Source organism: Malania oleifera, chromosome 11 (assembly GCF_029873635.1).
Source record: "Malania oleifera isolate guangnan ecotype guangnan chromosome 11, ASM2987363v1, whole genome shotgun sequence".
Lineage (NCBI taxonomy): Eukaryota > Viridiplantae > Streptophyta > Magnoliopsida > Santalales > Ximeniaceae > Malania > Malania oleifera.
In genome coordinates, this window is record NC_080427.1 from 21,213,258 (window position 1) to 21,235,929 (window position 22,672).

General features: G+C 33.7%; 1 protein-coding gene across 1 annotated transcript; it reads right to left on the minus strand.

Annotated features, from left to right (window-relative positions):
* Positions 1-1,699: 1,699 nt before the first annotated feature.
* On the minus strand, positions 1,700-22,578 carry LOC131167926 (isocitrate dehydrogenase [NAD] catalytic subunit 5, mitochondrial). Its single transcript, XM_058127005.1, has 7 exons — positions 22,295-22,578; positions 10,934-11,254; positions 10,686-10,847; positions 10,507-10,581; positions 9,549-9,658; positions 9,399-9,471; positions 1,700-2,377 (listed from the first exon to the last, which is right to left on the minus strand). The coding sequence occupies exons 1-7, from the start codon at positions 22,481-22,483 to the stop codon at positions 2,186-2,188; spliced, it is 1,122 nt and encodes a 373-aa protein (XP_057982988.1). The 5' UTR covers positions 22,484-22,578; the 3' UTR covers positions 1,700-2,185.
* Between the last annotated feature and the right edge of the window lie 94 nt (positions 22,579-22,672).

The following is a 22,672-nucleotide window of genomic DNA, read 5'->3' on the forward strand; positions in this document are numbered from 1 at the left end:
ATATGAGGGAATATTATAATCGAAATTTTGTCATGGTTGTCTAGCATCTAAAGATGATTAAAAATTATTCACACGAACTTTTAAGTTATTATTTTAATATATGGTTAGAGTCTGTATAATCAAAGGATCGAGGATTATTTTCATGATCTTTATTTTTAAATTTAAAAATTAAACTTTTGGCATATGATATGACAATTTAATGCATTTTTTATTATTATTATTCAAGTCAACTTAGTGAATATCGATGCATGTTAGAAATTATAATTTGAAAAAAAGAAGAAGACGGTATAGAATTACTAGCTCAATATGCGAATATGATTGTTTTACTTAAACGCTAGTGTATATTAAATCTACATATCACAGATTTCCTCCGCTTTCTACTCAAATATAGTCAAAAGGCTGGAATTAAATTGTTTAAATAATTATAAAAATATTAACTTATTTTTTTACTTTTCAAAATTTAGTTCAAAAATAAAAATTTTGTTTAGTCGTAAAAACATTTTTCCTTTTCTTTTTAAAGATTTTTAAATAATTACGTGATTACATCTTGGTGTCTAATTTTTCAAAAAATATATATAAGAAATTAGAAATTTGAAAAGCAATAAAAGACGGGCTCCAACTTTTCTTATATAGATTTAGAAAATTTAAAATAAAATAAAATTTTATAATTAATTGAAAATGAGAAATGGAAAACAAAATTATGCTATACATAGGAATAGTCTCCAATTTTTTTTTTCTTTTCAGTTTTTTTTTTTTTTCATATTCAAAAACTACAAAATAAAAACAAATAAGCTATTTTTTTTATAATTACATGAAAAGGTAAAAATAAAAATTTAAAACCGTTTTTTCCCCAACTAAACAAGCCTTTAAAAAGGTAGACTGGAACAAAAAAAAATTTATATATATATATAAAATAAATAAAGATGCAAAATACTCTATATTGAATTACAACTATTTGCATATTCTAGTTAATATATAATTCGAACATAACATGTATATGTTCAGTTGTGAGAAACATATCTCATATTTTATATTCATTTTCTACAAAATTACAAGAAAAAAAATCCTTTTATTTTTTAAAATTTCAATATTTTAAAAAATAATTAAAAATAATAATTTTCTAGTTTTCCTGCACAAATATTTATAATTGCTAATGCTTTGTTAGTGAATCTTAAATTTAAAATTATGTTGATTTAAGCAAATACTATGCAAAATTGCACAATATCCTTTTTGTCAATTTTAATTTAATTCTGAACTTAAAGCTTTAACTCCATGTGAGAGAGCATATACAAGATTAATCTGACAAATAAAGCAATTGATACTATTGTCAAGCCAAGAGCGCGCCTTCCTCCAAATGGGTCCCAGTTGGAAGCCCAAATGGATCTGATTGGAATATTTGCAGCACTACACGGGTGATTTCAAGTTGGCGCACTACAGAATTTTGCGAGTACTTTTTTAGCACTAAAATCTATGTAAGACACTGTTAACAAACGCTAAACATTTCATTTGATTTGCCACCTATTTCACTTGGAAATAATGCGAAAGTAATTTTAGCTTCACTATAAACTTGACAATGTAAAAATGCAGAAATGTTCAAACTTGTGAAATCACACGAAGTTGGGAGCTGCATTTGATTCACCCAGCACACTTAAAAAGAGCTCGTGCGGTAAAATCTAAATAAGAAATAGTCTTCTGGATATTTTTCCCAGTAGAAAATGAATAATTAATTAATAATAGGCAGTATCTATCTGCAACAAAAAAGCAACAAATTATGTAATGTCTAAAACACTGAAGATAAACATGAAAGGAGGAACAACACCACATCGTGAATCCTTTATTTCATGAATGTTGGCAAGGACAAGAATACTGTGCCACTGGAGGAGGATAGGCCTGCACTACCATGAAGTTACCTTCATCCCTGGTAAAGCAGCCCTCGAAACCAAATCTGGACCGCTTTATTTCTGGACTTTTTGCATAAGCCAGTGAGATGGTGAATCAGGCCATGTTCTTATTCCTCCACCTGTGATCTGATTCGCTTTGGGACTGAGAGAACAAAATTCTTCATAGCCATTAAGGTATGTGGTCTTATTCTCCTTCCGATATAACTAGAGAGGGTTTTAGACAAGGCTCCAAAAAGAAGGATACGAAGCAACAAATGTGAAAAATCAAATCATAGAAGCATTCTTCAAAGATGATCACATATTGCCTTTGTAAAGTCAGTAGTTGATGAACTGCCACCTAGATCAGCTGTTCGATACTTCCCTTCAGCAATTGTGTTGAGAACAGCATCCTGGATCCGATCGGCTTTGTCATGGAGCTCCAAATGTCGCAGCATTGTGACGGAACTCAGCAGCAAAGCAGTTGGGTTTGCCTTATTCTATATTCAATTTAAACACAGCATAAATGAAAACAGAGATATTTAGAAAATGAACAAAACATTGTCAAAGCAAACAAATCCAGAAATCACCCTTCAGATAATTACAAATATAAAAGCAGAACCAAAGAATCTTCTGCAACCCCACCCCCACCCCCCCCCCCCCCCCCCCCCCCCGGGCGGGCGCACGGGGGCGAGGCTTTTTGTTTGAATGAGAAATTTACTCCAGAATTTGCTGATACAAGCTCAAGGAAAAAACCTCAAAATGTATAGAGTTTCTTTTTAAAAAATGACCCATGTATCTACCTCAAATGAAGTAGGGGCATATTTTTAGCATAATCTTTTTAGGTACTACCAAAATAGTAAACATGGAAGATAAAATGTATAATCCACTCAAGGTATAAAAAATGTTCTTATTCCCTTTTAAATAAAGAAATTGCAATTTGTAAGGTTTTCGATACCCTAGCTTCAATGATGATTACCATAGTTATCAAATCAAGATTAAAAATCAAGAATTGAAATCCCAATTTGGAAATCAAGAATCGATAGTCAAATCGAATCAAATCAAATAGCAAGGTTTGACACAAATTTCTATAATTGATTCCAAATGTGCATGTATTTACATCATTAAGTACAACAAAAAAATAGTAAAATACATTAAAATTTGAAACAGTAAAAAAAAATTCATATTTCATGTATATGCTTTCTCTAAACAAATAAAAGGGTTGAGTAAAAAATATTAATAAAAAACATAACTTTATGTTGTGTAAGGGAAGTAATCAAGAAAAAATAATAAAAACAGTGAACTTCTGGTGTTTATCAACAATAAAAAAAAAATCAAGAAAAAATAATAAAAAAGTGAACATTTGGTGTTTATTAACAATAAAAAAAAAAATTTAAAAAAAAAAACATGTTCAATGGTGATTACTCTAGCTGAACTCACCCATCAGCGATGATTTTGGCTCCCCCTCCCCTCCATTGTTCCTCCATTTTCTTCACGACTTCAGTACAAAATCAATCATATGTAACTTAGGCATCCAACATTCCTTTCCCTCTTGTTCTTTGCTCTTCTTGTTCCCACTTTTCACTTTATCCCTTTTGTCTATTGAAGCTAGGCCTCTATCATTCCCTTGCAAACCAAGGGCAACCCTCTACAACCCACTTTTCCCTCGTACTGTAACTAATTTGCTCAAGTCTCAAAACCTCAATCTTCACTCATCCAACTTCCTTGAACCCTAGCTTCCCTAAACCCTAACTTCCTCCAGCCCAATCTTCAACCTTCTCATAGGATCGATTCCATGGGTATCACATCGGATCACACATTTTCAATCAGCAAGAATGATTCACATTTGAAGAGACAAAGGAAGCTCCTTGTGCACCCTAGAGAGATCCAGATGGCATTTCTTTATCTCACTCTTGAAGGAGGCGCCAATGAGCAGCTAGGGCTGGAAACACAACTACACCTATTCCTATTCTCTAAAACAATGAATTCGTGGGTGAAGACTTACCCGCACCCAACCACTTCGTGATGCTCTAACTGAGAGCCAACTCCTTTGGCCGCTTCATCTTATTGGAGAAGATTATGCATATGGGAATAATACATCTAATCTACAAATGAACCAAGCCACTCATGAGTGACTCTGGAGCTCAACTCAGTAAAAGCTTGTTCAAGATCATTCATTATATATACAAGTGATTCCAAAGCCTAAATTTTAAGGCTCGCTGAACATTGACGGGCTTAGCTCATTTCAGCTCATGAGCCGCTCAGTTACAAGCATAGTCAGATTTGTTTAATAGTCTTGGATTAGGCTCATTTATGGACTCATTTAATAAGGTTGAATTAAGCTTGATAGATTGCAGTGCGTTTAAAAGTAAGGACTGTCTAAGCATGGACTTGTTTAGCTTAAACTTCATATAACCTGAATTTAGTGATAGGGCAATGCCCAAGGCAGTAAGCTGCTTTGTCGAAGCCAAAAAACTCCAAGATAGCATTAGTAAGAGCTTCTTTTCACATTTTTGCATAAAAACCCTAAGAGCCTTTTGTCTCTCACGGAGAGAGGTTCTAAAAGAACCAAACCATTCATAAGTATCTCAGTAGCTCAACTCAATAAAGCTCATCAGCTCATTCATTTGGATAATAAACAAGCTTGAGAAAGCATATTAAAGCTCGAGCTTAGCTTGAGCTTGAGCTCAAGTAAAAATTTAATAAACAAGCTTGAGCATGGCAAAGTTTGGCTTGGCTCATTTGCAACCCTATGTATACCAAACAAAGAGGACGTGCTTGGCTGGAAGAAGTTCTTTGCTCTACTTGCTCTTGGTCTTTTTCTTTTTCCCTTTCATCTACGGAAGATGCGCCTATTGTCATTTTCTCCTAAACCCAGGGCAACCCTTTGCAACCCACTTTTTCCCTTACCCAGAAACCAATCTGCTCAAGTCTCAAACCTCGATCATCTCTTATCTCCACTTCTTTAACCTAACTTCTCCCAACCAAATCTTCAACCTTCTCATAGGATCGAGCCACAGGGTATCTCGCTAGATCATGCATTTTCAATCTCAAGAAATTAGTCACATTTGAATAAAAAGGAAGTCCTTGGAACATTGTAAGAGATCCAAATGATGTTGCTTCATCTAACCCAAAAAAGGAGCTGCGATGATTGGCAACATAGCTGCACCTATTCCTATCCTATGAAACACCAAATCTGCGGGTGAAGACATATCAAACACCCAATCGAGCATCCAACCACTTCGTGATGCTCTGGTTGAGGGTCAACTCCCTTGATTGCTTCATCTCATTGGAGATTATTATGCATAAGGGAGCAATTCATCTAATTTGTATACCAAATAGGGAATATGCGCTTGACTGTAAGAAGTTTTGGGAGGCTTCAAAGCGAATGAAAAAGGAAAAAAATCAAGAGAAAACAAGAAAGAGCTACAATGTCTCGATTACGGCTCCATGAATATGGGAGGATCCTTCAAGCCCAATTCTTAGCTGGTTTTCTTGAGAATCACCCCTCTGAAAATTGGGAAATTCTGATGAACCAAGCCAGGATAAAAGTAAGACGGAACACACTTTAGCATTGGGAAATCATAAGGCGAGACAAATTGCTGGATCTGGAGAAAATTTTGACTTTAAATTCAACTTTTTCCCAAACCAATATGGGCCAAGTAAAGAACTCCAAGTTCATGGGTAGAAAAGCTCAACTACATCCAAATGTTGGGCCCAAATCAAAGCCCCACACAAACCTACTACATCAAGAGAAAGCCCAACTTGGTTAGTAGACAACGAAGACCCAAGATAAAGCCCATTGGAGTCAGCAATATGTACTGGTGAAGGGGCAATCCAAGGCCAAACTATTAGAGAACTCCCCAAGCACCCACAAAAAAGCCAAAATATGCGCAAGCATGTCTAGGAAAAAGGATTTTGCACACCTACAGGTGGAGGGAGAAGATTTACAAAATCACACTCTACAAAGGGTTTTAGAAGTAGGAATGTAAGTCATGCCTACTTGTGCTACTTGGGCTGGACTCACACTGTTACTTGAGCCAACTTGGTTCTACTTGAGTACTAGTCGCTCAGAGTACTTGAGTAGCTTAACAAGTCAAGTTCGAGTTTTATAGTACTACTTGTGATCCTAAACGAGCTTTCGTCATTTTATTATTTTTAATATTATATATACATTATATTATTTTATATTATTTTTATATTAATTTAGAACCAAAGTGAGGTTAACAAAGTAGAGCTCGAGTTTTAAGAACTTGCAACCTAGTCGAGATAAAGTTCAATATTGTGATCAGCCAAGTTCAAATTGAATTCCAAGCTCAACATTTTCAAGTCAAGTTCAAGTATCCCACTGTATCAACTTGACTCAACTCGAATACAACCCTACTCGGAAGTGTATAAGAAAATCACACTGACTTTGGGTTTTGGGGGTCCTAACTACAAAAGAAAGGGAAGTATTCTTGAGTCCAGTGGCCTCTCAATCAAATTGACAATTCATGGTGAAAAATATACCCAAATTAATATCCAACAAAAGGGCGACAGAACCTTCCTTGTCCATTGGGATCTTTAAGTGGAAAATGTACCCACAAGAATATCCAACAAAGAAGTAATGAAACTTTCCGGCACTAAAGATTAAAACTTCACCAAAATACCTTCCCAATCTATAATTGCAAAGATAACTCAAAATGAGTAGGTTTCCCACCACCTCCAGCTATGTTATGAATACACTTCATTCATCTTGCACCATGATCATTGATTTTTGATGACTTGAACATATACATCTACATTCGCACTTGGCATTTGTCACTTGGTCCACATAACGTAGGTCTTCTATCTATAAGATCTTCCTTCAATTCTCTTATTGCTGCTCATAGATTGCCCAAAGATCAATTAAAGAAGTAACAAAGATCAAATTTCTAAGCAATCTCTCAAAATGCTCCCAATTCCTTGCAAGTCATAAATTTAGTAAGATCTCATTGTTCATGGCCAAACTTCATTCTACCTCCAGTAAGGGTTCCTTCAAATGCGTAAAATATCCCAAATGGAATAGACTAAGGCCTGAGCACTTAAGATACAATCATTTCAAAGAACCTAGGATTCATCCCTAGACAAGGTCAAGGTAAAAATCTCAAAATGTCTCAAGTTTCTTTCTAACTAAAAACCCATCTACCTCAAATGAGGCAGCTACATTTTTTTTAGCATTATATTTCTTAGGTACTAGCAAAACAAGAAACATGGAAGGTATTAGCATAAAAATGTTCTTATTCCTTTTAGATAAAGAAATTGTAATTTGAAAGACTTTTAGTGCCCTAGTTTCAATGAAGATGTCATCAAATCAAGATCCAAATCATGATTCATGAATCAAAATCCAATCTCGAGAATTGAGAATCAATAATCGAATCATATCAAATGGTAAGATCAGAAACAAATTTCCAGAATTGATTCCAAATGTGCATACATTTACATCATCAAAAATCATATTTCATGGGTATGCTTTCTCTCAATAATAAAAAAGGGAAGGAGTCAAGAAAAATTAATAAAAAACAGAACTTTATGTTGTTTAAAGGAATTAATCAAGAAAAAATAAAAAAAAAACAATGAACTTTTGATGTTTATCAACGATTAAAAAAGCATATTCCGTGCATATACTTTCTCTAATTAAAAATTAAAAAAAAAGTAACTTAAACAAAACTAATAAATAATTTGCAAACTAGTAAAAAACCAACCACCGAATCTTAACATTACAGTAAAACATGAATACCGCCTTGACCAGTGTTCTACCCATTCTAAATGGTAGAACACTACATCCCTCCATGAGGGAAGAATGATTTTGTGAAGGCAATAGGAGACTTGAAGTTCTGTTTTCTCCTGTTTCTCAGCACAGAACCAATCTAGAAAAGGAATGGAAAGCAATCGCATAAAAGAAAATCAATAGAAAGGACTGCTTTTGGAGGTGAATCAACATAATTGGCTATTTTTTATTCTCATGTAAGATTCAAAACAGAATTGTGTGGAATCACAAATCATAAGATTTTAACTGATTGATTACACTGACTCAACATGCGAGCCATGATCCACTTCCAATCGCATAAAAGAAAACCATTAGAAAAGGCTGTTCTTGGAGGTGAATCAACATATTTGGTTATTTTTTATTCTTATGCAAGATTCAAAACAAAATTGTGGGGAATCACAAATCATAAGATTTTAATTGTGATTGATTACACTGAATCAACATGTGAGCCATGATCCAAGGTGGCATTTTCTAGAATCAGCTTATGTGTAGCTACCAAATCCTTCGCTGTGACATTCACTAAAGACACTTCATCTACCAGTACAAGCTATGTATCATATGTGACCACATCCTTTAGGCTAATAAGTTCCATTTCATAGGGATTTGCAGCTTGGCACTATAAACTTGCATTTAAATTTGTGTGGGTCTGAACAAAACATGGTATAAAATTAGATCGAGTTTCATACAAATCCACATAAATCCAATAAGGCCGGAAATCCATGCTCCCCAACATAAACTTTATTCTTGTTTATCTATTTACACGTGTACAATACTTGTTGTGTATTTGTTTGTTTTTATTCCATCAACAAATTATCTGAAAGATCTAATTATAAAAACAGAAAATTCTATAAAATATAAAATATTAAAGGATTATGCAAATAAAATTAATCTATCATGAAAAAATAATTATTAACAACCAGTGTTTTAAAAGGTGAAAGACTAAGGCAAAGCGTTTTAACCCTCAAAAGGCAAGATAGCTATATCATTACAAAGTTCAAACTATTCTTTAAGATAAAAATTTGTTAAATATATTATATATATTTAAAATAAAGTAAAAATTAAGAAAATCACAAGTGTAATATAGAAAAGAAAAATTAGATGTACTTCACAAAATACTTGTTGGCCATTCAAAAATTGCTAACTTGAATACATGACATAAATCATGACAAGAGATAGCTATATCATTAAAAAGTTCAAACTATTCTCATGATGCAAGAGACAACTCTCAGTTATTTTGGAAAGGTTGAGGTTCAAGAGTTTTAGAAATAAATTCATATTATGACATTTCTTTTATACAAACATGTAGTTAAAATTTTCTAACCAATTCTAACATAAGAATCACACACCCAAAATGCGTAAGCCTCAGCATGTAATGTGTTAGCCTTTTTGGAATTTGGTATTTTAGATTGAGCCTCAAGGTGTTTTAAGCATGCCTTGCCTTGAGGCGAGCCTCGATTGAGCCTTTTAAAACACTGTTAACAACATTAATTTATTCAGTAAGTGCTGGATCAGATATGAGGAATGAAAATTCCTTCTTTTAGGAGGCTATAATCAGACCAAGTTATGCTGTTTTCCACTAATCATCTAAGGCCACAGAGGAATAGCTACACACTTGCATTAGACCTAAATGTTTTTGCAATTTAGTGAGAGAAAGGGATGGGGCAATGCATATTTAAGCAAGCAAATCAATCAATGGATACTGTAAAAATCATAACATTGCCCTGAAGACAAACCTTTCCAGCTATATCAGGTGCGGATCCATGTACTGCTTCGGCAAGGGCAATACCTCCCTCACCAATATTGCAGCTGCATGGGAAGTCAAATTAGTAAAGTGATCTGTATGTATAGCTATGTTAAAAATTGAAAATGAAAATTACAGATACCTTGGTGTTAAGCCCAAACCCCCAATAAGCCCAGCACAGAGATCACTGATAATGTCACCATAGAGGTTAGGCATAACCAAGACATCAAAAAGTGCAGGATTCTTCACAAGCTGTTCATCCAAAGAAAAATATTCACATCATTTTTGTAGATTTCAATGTTTTAAAAGGTGAAGGCATAAAGTAAGGTGTTTTAAACCTTAAGAAGCGACGCGTAAGCCATAAGGCATTGGGGCATAAGCCTTTTGAGAGTCTTATTTTCAGATAAAATATGCAAATAAATTACATAAATTTAAAAAATAAATAAAAACTAAGAAAATCACAAATATAATGTAGAAATAAGTTAAATACACTTAGCAAACTTGTTGGCCATTCAAAAATTGAGAACTTGAATTCATTATGTAAATCATGACAAGAGATAACTATACTCACTATCTCTTACAAAGTTTAAATTATTTTGTAATCCAAGATACAACTAAGTTGTTTTGGAAAGATTGGGGTTCAAGAGTTTTAGAAATCAACTCATATTATGACATTCCTTTTATATAAACATGTAGCTAAATTTTCTAGCCAAAACTAACTTGCGAATCACACACCCAAACTGCATAACCTTCAACTAAAAAGGCGCAAAAGGTATGCCTTTTATACAAATGTGTAAGCCTCTGCATGTAATGTGTTAGCCTTTTTGGAATTCAGTATTTTAGATTGAGCCTCAAGGCATTTTAGGCATTTCTTGCCTTGAGGCAAGCCTCAATTGAGCCTTTTAAAACATTAATAGATTTCAACACATTTCTATGAAACATCTTTTAAAGTACCTCACTATTTTTTTCTCTAGTAATATTGCAAGGAAGGAACGCACAAATAGCAAGGCTGAAGGCATTCTTACAACAAAGATTTTGTACTTCATGCAAAATACCAAATAAAGCAACACAAGTAACCAACATTCAGTAAGAACACATACCATCATACAACAATTGTCGATAACAACCTCCTCATAAGTTATCTCAGGATACTTCTCTGCAACCTCACGACAACACTGAAAGAGGAAGCGAAGCCAAATATAAAATGAGCAATGGAGCAACTTAGGTAGCTAAGTAAACAATTAAGGAACCTACATATTAATCATTGGAAATAACAAACCTTAAGAAAAAGACCATCAGTTTTCTGCATGATGTTGGCTTTGTGTATTGCAGACACTCTCTGTCTCCCATGGGCCTTGGCATAATGAAATGCATATTCAGCCACTCTCAAACTTGCTTGCCGAGTAATGATCTTGAGGCTTTCAACCACACCCCTCACCACCTAGCACCAAATACAATAATCCAATGCAATTTATATATTTTAAATATTTATCTGAGCACATATTGATGTTAGCTGAACTAACTTACTTGATGTTCAAGCCCACTATACTCCCCTTCTGTATTTTCACGGATGGTGATGAGATTCACATCATCATACCGAGTTTTATAGCCAGGGAGGCTGTAGCAAGGTCTAACATTGGCATACAAATTAAGTTCTTTCCTGAGGGTAAGGTTCAAAGAGCGGTGACCCTTCCCAATGGGTGTGGCCATTGGTCCTTTCAAGCCTACCCCATTTCTCCGTACTGATTCTAGACTTTCCCATGTCAGAAAACTTTGAGTTCTAGGATCTATTTGGTCCCCCACATAGTGTTCTTCCCATTCAATTGGCACATCAGCTGTCCTATATACCTGCATAATGATAAGCTTCATAAGAACAACAAATGTAATGGATGAAATTTAACAATAGGCACTTATTCACAATCACTAGCACATTGGAGTAAAGAAACTTAAAATAATAATAATAATCACAGATGTATTTCTCTTAACACAATACACAAACAACCATGAGTATCGAAGTTCCATGTGCCCTACCAAGCATTTTTCAGTTGGACAAGAAGCAAAGATTCACTCAAGTAAATAAAAATACCAAAAAACAAAAAAGAGTTCTTGCATAAGAGAGTGCAAAACCACAGACAAGCAAAAAGGTCATAGCTAAGAAACCCTAGAAAAGGCGCAACCAATCCTAGCAGCAAGGGAAAAATGCAACAGTGCCAAAAAACACAAACACAATCATTCCAGGAGACTAATATATTGTCCACTGTTATACAATGGTAGCACCTTAAGCAATTGAAAGCATAAATAAGTGATCCATGTGTTGTACCACCATCAAACAGAATGCATCTGATGGCAGCCAAAGCAAATACACACACACATATATACATGCACAAACAAATTTTAAATAAACAGACTCAAGTAGCCCTAGATCCCGTTTGGAACATCTTAAAAAATAAGTACTTAAATTAAGTACTTGTGTTTTGTTTAGTTTAGGAAAATAAGTATACTATAAAAAAGTATTTTTCTAAAAAAAACATATCTGAAAAAGTACTCATCATAAGTAATCGCAGACTACTTTTTATGAGTACTTTTTTCCAAAAAACTACTTTTCTATAAGCAGTTCCAAACGATCCACTAATCTTGTTTTTTAGTTACAAAAGTACTCTTTCTTGAATCAAGATGATAAGTAAATAATTTAAATTCCTTGGACACAGTAATAAAAAAAAGTTCTAAACAAATAACATCAATCATCAGTTTTTCAAGGAAAAATTTTAACTAAAAGATAAAGATTTATTTTCCCTGTCAATAAATACATCTGCCAATTTGCCATCCATCAAAATATTACAATTGCTCTAATACCTAATTCTAATATCTCTCTGAAACTCTACTTTACAGGACAAATATTAACATAAAATTTTAATTCGTGAAACCAAAATTCAAATTAATCATATACTGAACACAGACAAAATTACTAAGACTTTATGCCAACCTTTTCTCTATCCATTCAGCTACTTTTGAGAGCCAATGTGTTAAATCATGGGCAATCACGTCCTCTTACTAACCACCAAAACTGAACATTTTATTCTTTAGGCCTTTTTACCTGGACCCATTCATGAGTGCATTCATTAATTTTGACAACACCATCAAATGAATCCCCAAATTTTCAGAGGTGATCATACTATTTCATCAGTATGCCTTTCATTCTCCCTCAAGGGTATCAAACTCATAACAAAACAAAAAATTCTCCATTCGCTTTATGACCAACATGAATAACAACAAAAGGAAAGGATCACATTTTCATTATGTTGGTGCCAAAAAACCAGAAAAAATGAAATCCAGTTCTTTCCATTAATTTAACTTGCTAGTACGGAGTCACATCAATGTGCATGAATTCCTGCTTTTTCTTTTTTTTTTTTTTTTACTAAAATTAATATAAATTACTGTCAAGAGCAAAACTATGGAACAGAAATATTACGCGTATGACAACCACCTTTCCTACAAGATTTGAATTACTTTCATCAATTCATAGAAAATTTTCAAAACAATAAAACACCATTACCGTTGCATTATAATGTGGAAATCCATTCTATACCATGAGTACATATAAATTAGTTATAAATTTACAAAAGATTATGCCCAAAAAAAAAAAACGCTTTATTCAAAATTTCAAAAATTTTCTACATTTTTTCTCTATTCAACGCACAACATGTAATATATGAAATGGCAGTCATGATTTTATTAAAGAAGACCATTAACAGTAAGAAGTGGTATATTAAGTTATGCTAACACGGCAAAATGTTTTAGACAACTAAAATAAAATGGATTCATTACACATAAGTTTCTATAATAAGAATTTTTCTCTAAGTTGCAAAAAAAATAATGATTTTCAGATTATTTATTCCATGTGGGCATTGGAACCACAAAATAAGGTTTCACAGAAGCATAAGCCCTTGCAGATCTAGTATTGAACTTTATTTTTATCATTTATGAAAATAATAGAATTTATTGAGCAAAGACTTGAGTGCATGTAGGTAATTAGTTAAAAACCCACAACAATAAAGATCAAAAGATTGGACAAGGAAATAAAGTAATAAACCAACAGTGGATTAAATTAAACTAAACTCTCTCAATAGATGTAGGCTCGTCTAAAAATCAGTAATTTGTCATCAGAAATTTCAACAAGGCATCTAGTCACTCAAACCACCTATGCGAAGGGTGAAAACATATGTCAACCCAGCCAAGTTAAAATGCACACATCCAGCGTAGGTCAAACTCCAAGACAAAATAATCTACAGACAAAAAGTCTCTTCTAAATATCAAGCTTATCAATAAATAATCTGCCAAATTACTCAGAAAAGTAAGAGCAATACAGGAGGCAAAAAACTAAAAGCAGCTCAACAATGAAGCCAACATCCATTGAAGATGCACAACAAACCTAAATACCATCCACCAACTCCTGCTTGAGGGCTGACCTCTTCAACCAAAAATGCTGAGATTCAGTCCTCAGCAAACTAACAAGAAATTCATTAAATTTTTTCAAAGGAATGGGCTGACCAAGAGTCTGAAACTAACCCACCAAACTAATACGCAAATCAGCCAAAAAATAAATGCCACCAAAAAAAAAAGTCAAAGAAAGAAAAGAAAAAGAAAAACACTTATCTACCAGACCGATCAAGAGTCAGAAACTAATCCTCCAAAAATAAATGCCACCAAAAAAATTATCAAAGAAAAGAAAAAGAAAAACACTTATCTACCATTCCATCATGCCAACCCAATAAAAAATAAAACCTTCTCTAAATGTACTATATTTTTTTCAGAGGAAGCTGTAAACTATCATTAACAATAAAGAAGCATTCATACTAGTGAATACAACAACAAAAAAAAACCAAGCCTTAAATCCCACTAGGTAGGTTTGCAATAAGTGAACTCTTTTCTGCCAATTTACACAATCATGGGCAATTTCCTTTAACAAATTCAGGGCTATTAAATCCTTACTTCTCACTCCAAGTTAGTTTATACCTACCCTCACCCCTTCTACTGCCCCTCAAAATAACTGTTTACTCCTCGTAGCGCACTATTTGGCCTACATTGCAGATAGCATAAGTGAACTCTTTTCTGCAAATTTACACAATCGTGGGCAATTTCCTTTGACAAATTCAGGGCCATTAAATCCTTACTTCTCATTCCAAGTTAGTTTATACCTAACCTCATCCCTTCTACTACCCCTCAAAATAGCTAGTTATTCCTCCTCACTAGCGCACTATTTGGCCTACATTGCAAATACCCAAACTATCAAAGTCATCCCTCCCTTATGTTCATTCTTTAATTTATCTTTTAACATTATACCAATCATCCACCTTAGCATTCTCATGTTGGTAACTATTATCTATTGGATATGTTATTTCTTAGTTGTCCAACATTCTTATCCATATAAGCATAGTTGATCTCACAACTTTCCTACAAAACTTTCCTTTTAATTTAAGGGTATTCTATAATCACACCATACACTTAAAGCAGTACTCTATTTTACTCAACCTGCTTTAACTGTATGCATCAAATCTTCTTCAATTTTCCTTCAGCTAGCATAATAGATCCAAGGTATCGAAATCTACTTGTGTTATTGATTTCATGACCATCAAATATAACATTTTCTCCAATATTCCTCCTATTATGACTAAAATTACATTTCGTATATTCTGTTTATTTCTACTTATCCTAAAACCTCTAGACTCTAAAGCTTCTATCCATAATTCTAACTTCGATTCTACTCCACCCTAATTTCATCAATCAAAGACGATATCATCTGCAAACAACATACAACATAATTTTGTATACTCCTAATAAGTTCATCCATCACTAGGCAAAAAGATAAGTGCTCAAAGCAAATCCTTGATGTATACCTATTGCGATTGGAAATTGCCTAGCCTTTCTGCTTGTAGTCCTAATGCTAGTCATTACCATAGTAGTTATAGGCACAAGGCGAGCCGAGGCGCAAAGGGTCTTTGAAGCCGAGGCGCGAGGCAAAGGCGCGCGCCTCATGAAGGTGAGGCGCACAATTATTAAAATGGTGTAAAATGTCTATTTGGGGTAATTGATATATGAACATATGAATATCTAGTAATATTAGAATTTAAAATACCAAAAAATTCAATTACAAAATTGAAAATTTAGCCCAAAAGCATCAACAATTCAACATAGTTCAACATCAAAAGAAAAGAGTACAAATCAAAAAATTGTAGCTAAATTTCAATAAAAAAATAAAAATTATGTATTAATTATAATTTATAAACTCACATTAATTAAACTAAATATTACAAATTAAAAAATAGTAGCTAAATTTCAGTAAAAAGAATAAATATTATGTATTAGTTATAATTTATAAACTTGCATTAATTAAACTAAATATTTAATTAGTAATTACATATAAAGAATAAGAGGAAAAAAAGTAGCCAAATTTCAATAAAAAGAATAAATATTATGTATTAGTTATAATTTATAAACTTACATTAATTAAACTAAATATTACAAATTTAACAACAGTAGGTAAATTTCAGTAAAAAAAATAAATATTATGTATTAGTTATAATTTATAAGCTTAGATTAATTAAAGAAAATATTTAATTTATAAGCTTACATATAAAGAAGAAGAAAAAGAGAAGCAGCAGGCAGCACGCAACAGTCAGCAGCATGCAGCATGCAGCACGCAGGCAGCAGGAAGAAGAAGAAGAAGAGAAGCAGAAGGCAGAAGGCAGCAGGCAGCAGGAAGAAGAAGAAGAAGAAGAACTCGCGAGGGCTCCTGCTGGTTGGAAACAAAGTCGCGAAGGGTCGTGCTTCTTCAAAATGTCGAAGACGAACTCACGATCCTGGTTCGAAGCTCGAAGACGAAGTAGCGAAGGCTTCCGGCTGGTTCAAAGGCTCGCAGACAAGCTCACGTTGCTGGTTCAAAGGATCGCGAAGGCTCCTGCTGGTTCGAATGTGCAAAACGAACTCACGAAGGGCTTCGAAGGGCCGAGAGGGGCTAGGGGCTATGTTCGTTCAAGTCGAATGAGGGCTACGGGTCTGGCTGTGGCTATTTCTCTACTTTAAATGACTAAAAATTCACAAGGCGCGACTCACTGCGCCTGTCGCCCCAGTGCGCCTCGTCTCGCCTAGCATCGCCTCTTGCAGGTCACCTCGCCTCACCTGGTTTGAGGCGCAAACCTCTTCGCTTCACTGCGCCTTGCGCCTCAGGTGCGCTTTTAACTACTATGGTCATTACTCCATCATACGTATCCTTAACGACATCCGTATACCTACCTAATACACCCTTATGTTTCTAAAACCCACCATAGAACTTTCTTAAGTATTCTATCATACGCTTTCTCAAAATCAATTAAAATCATATGCAAGTCCCTATTCTTTAATCTAAACTTTTCCATTTAAGTTTCTTAAAATACATATAGCTTTTGTAGTAAATCTCCCAGGCATAAAACCAAATTGATTTTGTAAGACCCTTGTTTCTAACCTTAATTTTGTTTAACTACCTTTTCTTACAATTTCATTGTATGACTCATAAGTTTAATTCCACGATAATTATTACAATTCTAATTATCTCCTTTATTTTTGTATATAAGTATTAAAAGTGCTTTTCCTCCACTCATCTAACATTTTCTTATTTTTTTATATTGTGTTAAATAAATTAGTAAGTCATATAATTCCATTATCACACAGGCATTTCCAAACTTCAATTAGGATGATATCTGGTCCTATAGCTTTTCCGTTTTTCATCTTTTTAATGCAAACTTAACTTCATTAATTCTAATTTTTTGAATAAATATCATATTTTTAGCTTTTTCCTCATTTATCAAATCTAAGTCTAAGCCTTCTACTTGGTTTTCATTAAACAGCTTACTAAAGTAACTTTGTCATCTTTCTTTTATGTTTTTTTCTCAACTAAGACAATATCATCCTCATTTTTTTTTTTTAATACATTTTACATTATCTAAGTCCTTACTCTTTCTTTCTCTAGCTTTCTCTAGCTCTAACAAGTTGAAGTATGTCTCTTTTCCCCTTCTTTTACAACATCTAATCTAGCATATAAATTATTATATTATCTATGTCTAGCTTCACTGATAACCTTTTTTGCATCTTTTCTCACCTCTTTATACCTTCAAAGTTTCCCATCAAAAACATTTTTGCCATGGTTTATTTCAAATTCTCTGTCTTCATAACATTTTGGACATTTTGATCCCACCACCAAATTTTTTCACTATCAAAAAAACCTCCTCTTAATTCACCAAAAATCTCTTTTCCTATCTTTTTGATAGAGCTAACCACCCTACTCCAGAGAGTATTTGTGTCTATGCCATCTTCTATTGTCCAATCAACATCTTTGATCATTTAATCTTTAAATTTTATTATATTTTCTCCCTTCAGTATCCACCACCTAGTTCTCTCACACTTATTTATATTAATTATCCTTTTTCTTCCATTTTTTAATGTATATGACACTAAAACTTTATGTTGTGTCATTAAGCTTTCACCTGGGATAGTTTTACAATCCTTATATGATACATGATCTACCCTCATAGTTAATAAAAAATCTATTTGATTTTTATTTTGTCCACTCTAGAAGGTTGTTGAGAGCTCTTCTTTCTTCTTAAAGCAAGTATTCATTGTAATAAAATCATATGACATCACGAAGTCTAAGATGACTTATCTTTATCTCTATATCCATGTCCTCCATGTACACTCTTATAACCTTTATTATCCTTTCTGATGTGTCCATTCAAATCAACTCCTATGAATATTTTTTTCTCAATCCCTAATATCCCTGGTATAATACTGTCCATATCTTCCCAAATTGTCTTTTAAAGTTTCCTACTAAGTCTATTTGAAGAACATACGCAATAATGACATTTATTTTCTCTTGACCTATGACCATCTTGATTTTTATAATTCTATCACCTACTTTTTTCACGTTTACAGCACTATCTTTTAAGTCTTCACCCACAATCATTCCTACCCCATTCTTATGTTTTTTATTTTCCAATATATCAAAGTTTGAATCCTGATTTTTGAATTTCTCTGGCATTCTCCTCCTACCTACTTAGTTTCTTTTAGGCAAATTACATTACTTTTTTTTCTAATCATGTCCACTATATCCATGTTTTTACATAGAAGTGTCCCTATATTCCACATTGCTAATCTAATCTTAATCTTATGAACTAACTTCTTTACTCACTGAAGTCCAAAATGACGTGGGAAACCTCGCATATTTGACACCATATCCAGGCACCAACACAATGTGTCAATTCAAGGATGACCGAGCCCACCCTTGCCCACTTTTCACTGCACGTATGGTTTAAGTGCAATGCGTCACTCATAAGACACGCTTCAACAAATAATCAGTAAGGATTCATATCATCGAGATCTAACAAGTTTACATTGGCTACCATCTACCCAATGCAACCCTCCTTTACTCAAGCTTGGGACCGGCTATGTGTGAAAACATTAGGGCATTGAGTGCATCACAGGCAAAGTTTTACATAAAATGGGAAAAATGAAAAAATTAAATCGAAGAACACTTACAATCAGAAACATGTGAGCTGGCATGTTTTAAAAAAAACCAAATTGAAGCAAAAGCGTGGAACTCAAAAATTAGATTGAATAAATATCTATTTAGTTTTTTTAAATAAGTAATTGAGAATGAAGATAAGTCTATTTTTGGGCTTGTTGGCCTTACAAGGCTTAAAATCTTATTATCTTGTTTTGATGCTAACAAACAAGTGGAATTTAACATATTTGTGTGAGTAATGTTATTCCAGGGCTCACATATGAGAAAGTAAGGTCAAAGTGCTCACAAGGATCAAGTATGGATCAAGTGAAGTTCAAGAATGGATCAAGTGTGGATCATCAAGGAAGTTAAAGTAACAAGTGATTAAAAGAGAAACAAAGGCATTGGCTGATAAAACTAGCTCAAGCAAATATTCAAAGAACTTCAAAAGCAAAGAATGAGAATGATCTCAAGCATGGCATTTAAAGTCTTAGGAAACATATTGTAAGTATTTCAAAGCTAAATATCGTTTGAAATATGCTTTGAAGCTTTTCCAAGAGATTATGAAGACCTAAAGATCTATTATTGAAACAAGTTTTGTAAAAATCAGAATAAAAGAACAAATCATTTTTTAATGGAAAATATTTTTAAAACAGCTTTTTGTCTGTTCAGATGACTGAACTCACTGTTCAGATGTCTGAAGTAATTACTTCAGACGTCTAAAGAATAAGTGTAGATGTCTGAAGATTTTCTAGGACAAAACTGAAACAGACAGTAGTTGTTCAGACGTCTGAACTCGACACTTCAGACATCTGAACCTGACACTTCAGACGTCTAAACCCACTCTTCAATCATCTGACCCTGTGTCCGGTTCATTTTTTAAGAGGTTTCAGGAACTTCAGATGACTGAACTCGACTCTTCAGTCATCTGAACACTGTTCAACGGGCAAATTTTTTAAAATCTAATAATAGCCGTTTTGAGCTCCAAATTTTCTAACAATTTGGGAAACTCTCTAAGGAAACTTTTGCAACAAGGAAACTTGTTTGAAAGCCATACATGGTTTGTGTAAATCAAAATCACACCAAGCATTGAAAATCTCTCATAAGCTCTCTTGCTTTCAAAGCCTCATCTTGATCATCTCTTGCAAACTGAAAGTGTTGTGATCCTGAGATTCTAGCTCATCAATTCCTGAAGTTAGATTACTGATTTCTCATCTGGAGAAAAGGAATTTGGTGAAATCCTTGTTAAGCTTCAAAAGTGTATTTCTTTCTTGATATTTATCTTTTGAAGTACATAATTTCAATTTGTACTAACCTGCTCTTTGTGTGAGCATCTCTTGTACACCAGCTTCTTGTTATTTTACTTATAGATTTTGAACGATTCCAGGTTGTTGGATCGTTGACCAAACGAGGGTATATTCTTTGGAGAAGGCGGACTCTAGACTATGTAAGGAGTGACCGAACGAGGGGACATCGTTTGGAGAAGGCAGGCTCTAACCTTAACCAAGGAGTGTTGTAAAGGTTTATTCCACCCGTCAACGGAACAGGTTTAGTGAATCTTTTGGTGGTTTTTCCAAAGGCGAGGACATAGGTTGTGTTGAAGCCAAACCTCGTAAAAATCCCCGTCTCACTCTTTCTGTCCCTATTCTTTATTTTTAGTTCATATACAACTGCATGGATGTTTTAAATATCTAAATTATACATACTATGTATATTTGGAAATCAAGTAAACTTAAAGTCTAATTTTGATTTGAGCTGCGGAAACCGAAAAGGAGTACGTTGGTTACACCATATCTTGCGGAAATCATACGGGAGTACGTTACTTGGTTAACATCCCAAAGATAAATTTACCAAGAGTTTATTTGAGTTCTAAATATTTGAAAAGAGTGATTGGATTCATCTATACAGGGCTTTACATCAGCAAGCATAAATTTTCATTCATTACAGGGTTTGGTTCAAATTTGGCTAATATCAACAAACAATCATTTTGAGTTTTTATATTACATAAGTGTTGTGTATTGGCTTGGTTATTTGCTTTCTAATTATAATTGATTGGTTTGATTGAATAATTGGATGTTTGTATGGTTAAGAATTAAATAAAGAAACTAAGTTCTTGAGTGCTTAACAAATTAAACAAATTAGTTTAAGAATTCTACAAAGGAATTAAAAGAAATTTAAAAAAAAAAAGCCAATTCACCCCCCTCTTGGGAAGCTATTCCTAATTTCAGGGCTCAAAATTTTCCATGTCAGCAGCACAAGATATCCATAGTAGGTATCAACTACAAGGTACTGTTTTTGGCCCCGCACCAGAGCATTAGGTTTCAAGCTGTCCCTTCGATGTTGTATTGAGAAAATAAAACTTTTAAATTGATGAAACAAAATTCTGAAGTAACTGAAGCAGGAGAAAAGTTTATTTTTACGCCTACAATTTTCCATGCCAGCAGCACCGTACGTTTATAGTGGGTATTACCTACATGGCACTGTTTTTGGCCTGGCGCATGGATCTTTGGCCTTCAAATTGTCTCTTTGACGTTATATTTGGCAAATCAGAACTTTAAATTGAGGCATCAAAATTTTACAAGCTTTTGACCAGGAAAATTTTAGGAGGAAAACATATAACAAACTTTACTAAAAAAAAAAAAGGAAATGGAAAAAAAAATTATGTAAAACTAAGAGGAACAACCACTTTTTGATCCCAACTAATCAAAAGGGAAAAAAAGAAATGAAAAATGAAGACCAACTAGTTCATTATTAATAATGAATTTTTCTTCAATATTTTTCAAGCAAATTACACAAGAGAAAAAAAGAATAAATAACCATTAACCGACTGAATCCTATTAAATTCCTCTAGAAGTCACCCTTATGAACAAAATCATGGAATACAAACATAACTTAACCAACTCTTGACTTATTGGAAGCCTGTCACCAAGGCCCAAGCACAAACTTAAATTTCTAAAGCAGGTTTATGGCTGAAATTCCTCACATGCATGGTCTTAAATTTCCAAGAAATTATCAAAACGTGTGGTCAAAATTGAAATGGCAGTCGATTTCTGTCTTACAAAATTTCAGTGAAATTTCAAAGAATTATCTGAAATTTATCAAATTCTCTAAATTTTTGGTGAAAATTGTTGAAATAATTACTATAGAATGAAATTTCCATGGAATTCAATTGTGAGATTTAAACGCAAAGTGATACTTCTCTCTAAGTTTACCTTTTTTTCCCCAATGAAACCAAAGATTATTACAAGGGTTATTGCAGTTATATGAAAAATTAAACTACGATATTACTATATTAGCAACAACATTTTAACCTAAACAGAACGAGATAGATGAATTGATTTGGGATCGAAGAAAGAGACCTGTTTGACGGACTCGGCGATCTCCGGACCGATTCCATCGCCGGGGAAGAGAGTGGCGCGGATCAGATTAGAATCAGAGGAGAGAGACGAGAAAGCCCTAGCTGAGTTAGGGTTTGCCAGAGATAAAGCAGAGAAGAAGTCGTTCGAGCGGCCTCGAAGGACGCGATTCAGAACTCGCGCAGCCGCCATCGTCGGTCGTCAGAGCGAAACACAGACGGAAGCTGTTTTGGGCACAGAGAGAATAAGATTCGGCAATTTTATTAAGAAAGTCTCCGCTTAATAATGAGAGTTTTTTACGAAAATATTAAGAAAAATAAAATAAAATATATTTATTCTATTTGCTTCTATTTATTTATTATTTATAAAGGATTGATTAAA

Bases quoted from the DNA above. Each gene is read 5' to 3' on its own strand.
- LOC131167926 (XM_058127005.1), bottom strand. From the start codon at position 22,483: ATGGCGGCTGCGCGAGTTCTGAATCGCGTCCTTCGAGGCCGCTCGAAC. The intron at 10,848-10,933 runs GTAAGTTAGTTC...ATTTGGTGCTAG, and splicing joins ATAGTGGGCTTGAACATCAA to GTGGTGAGGGGTGTGGTTGA. The intron at 9,659-10,506 runs GTATGTGTTCTT...TTGGATGAACAG, and splicing joins TCGACAATTGTTGTATGATG to CTTGTGAAGAATCCTGCACT.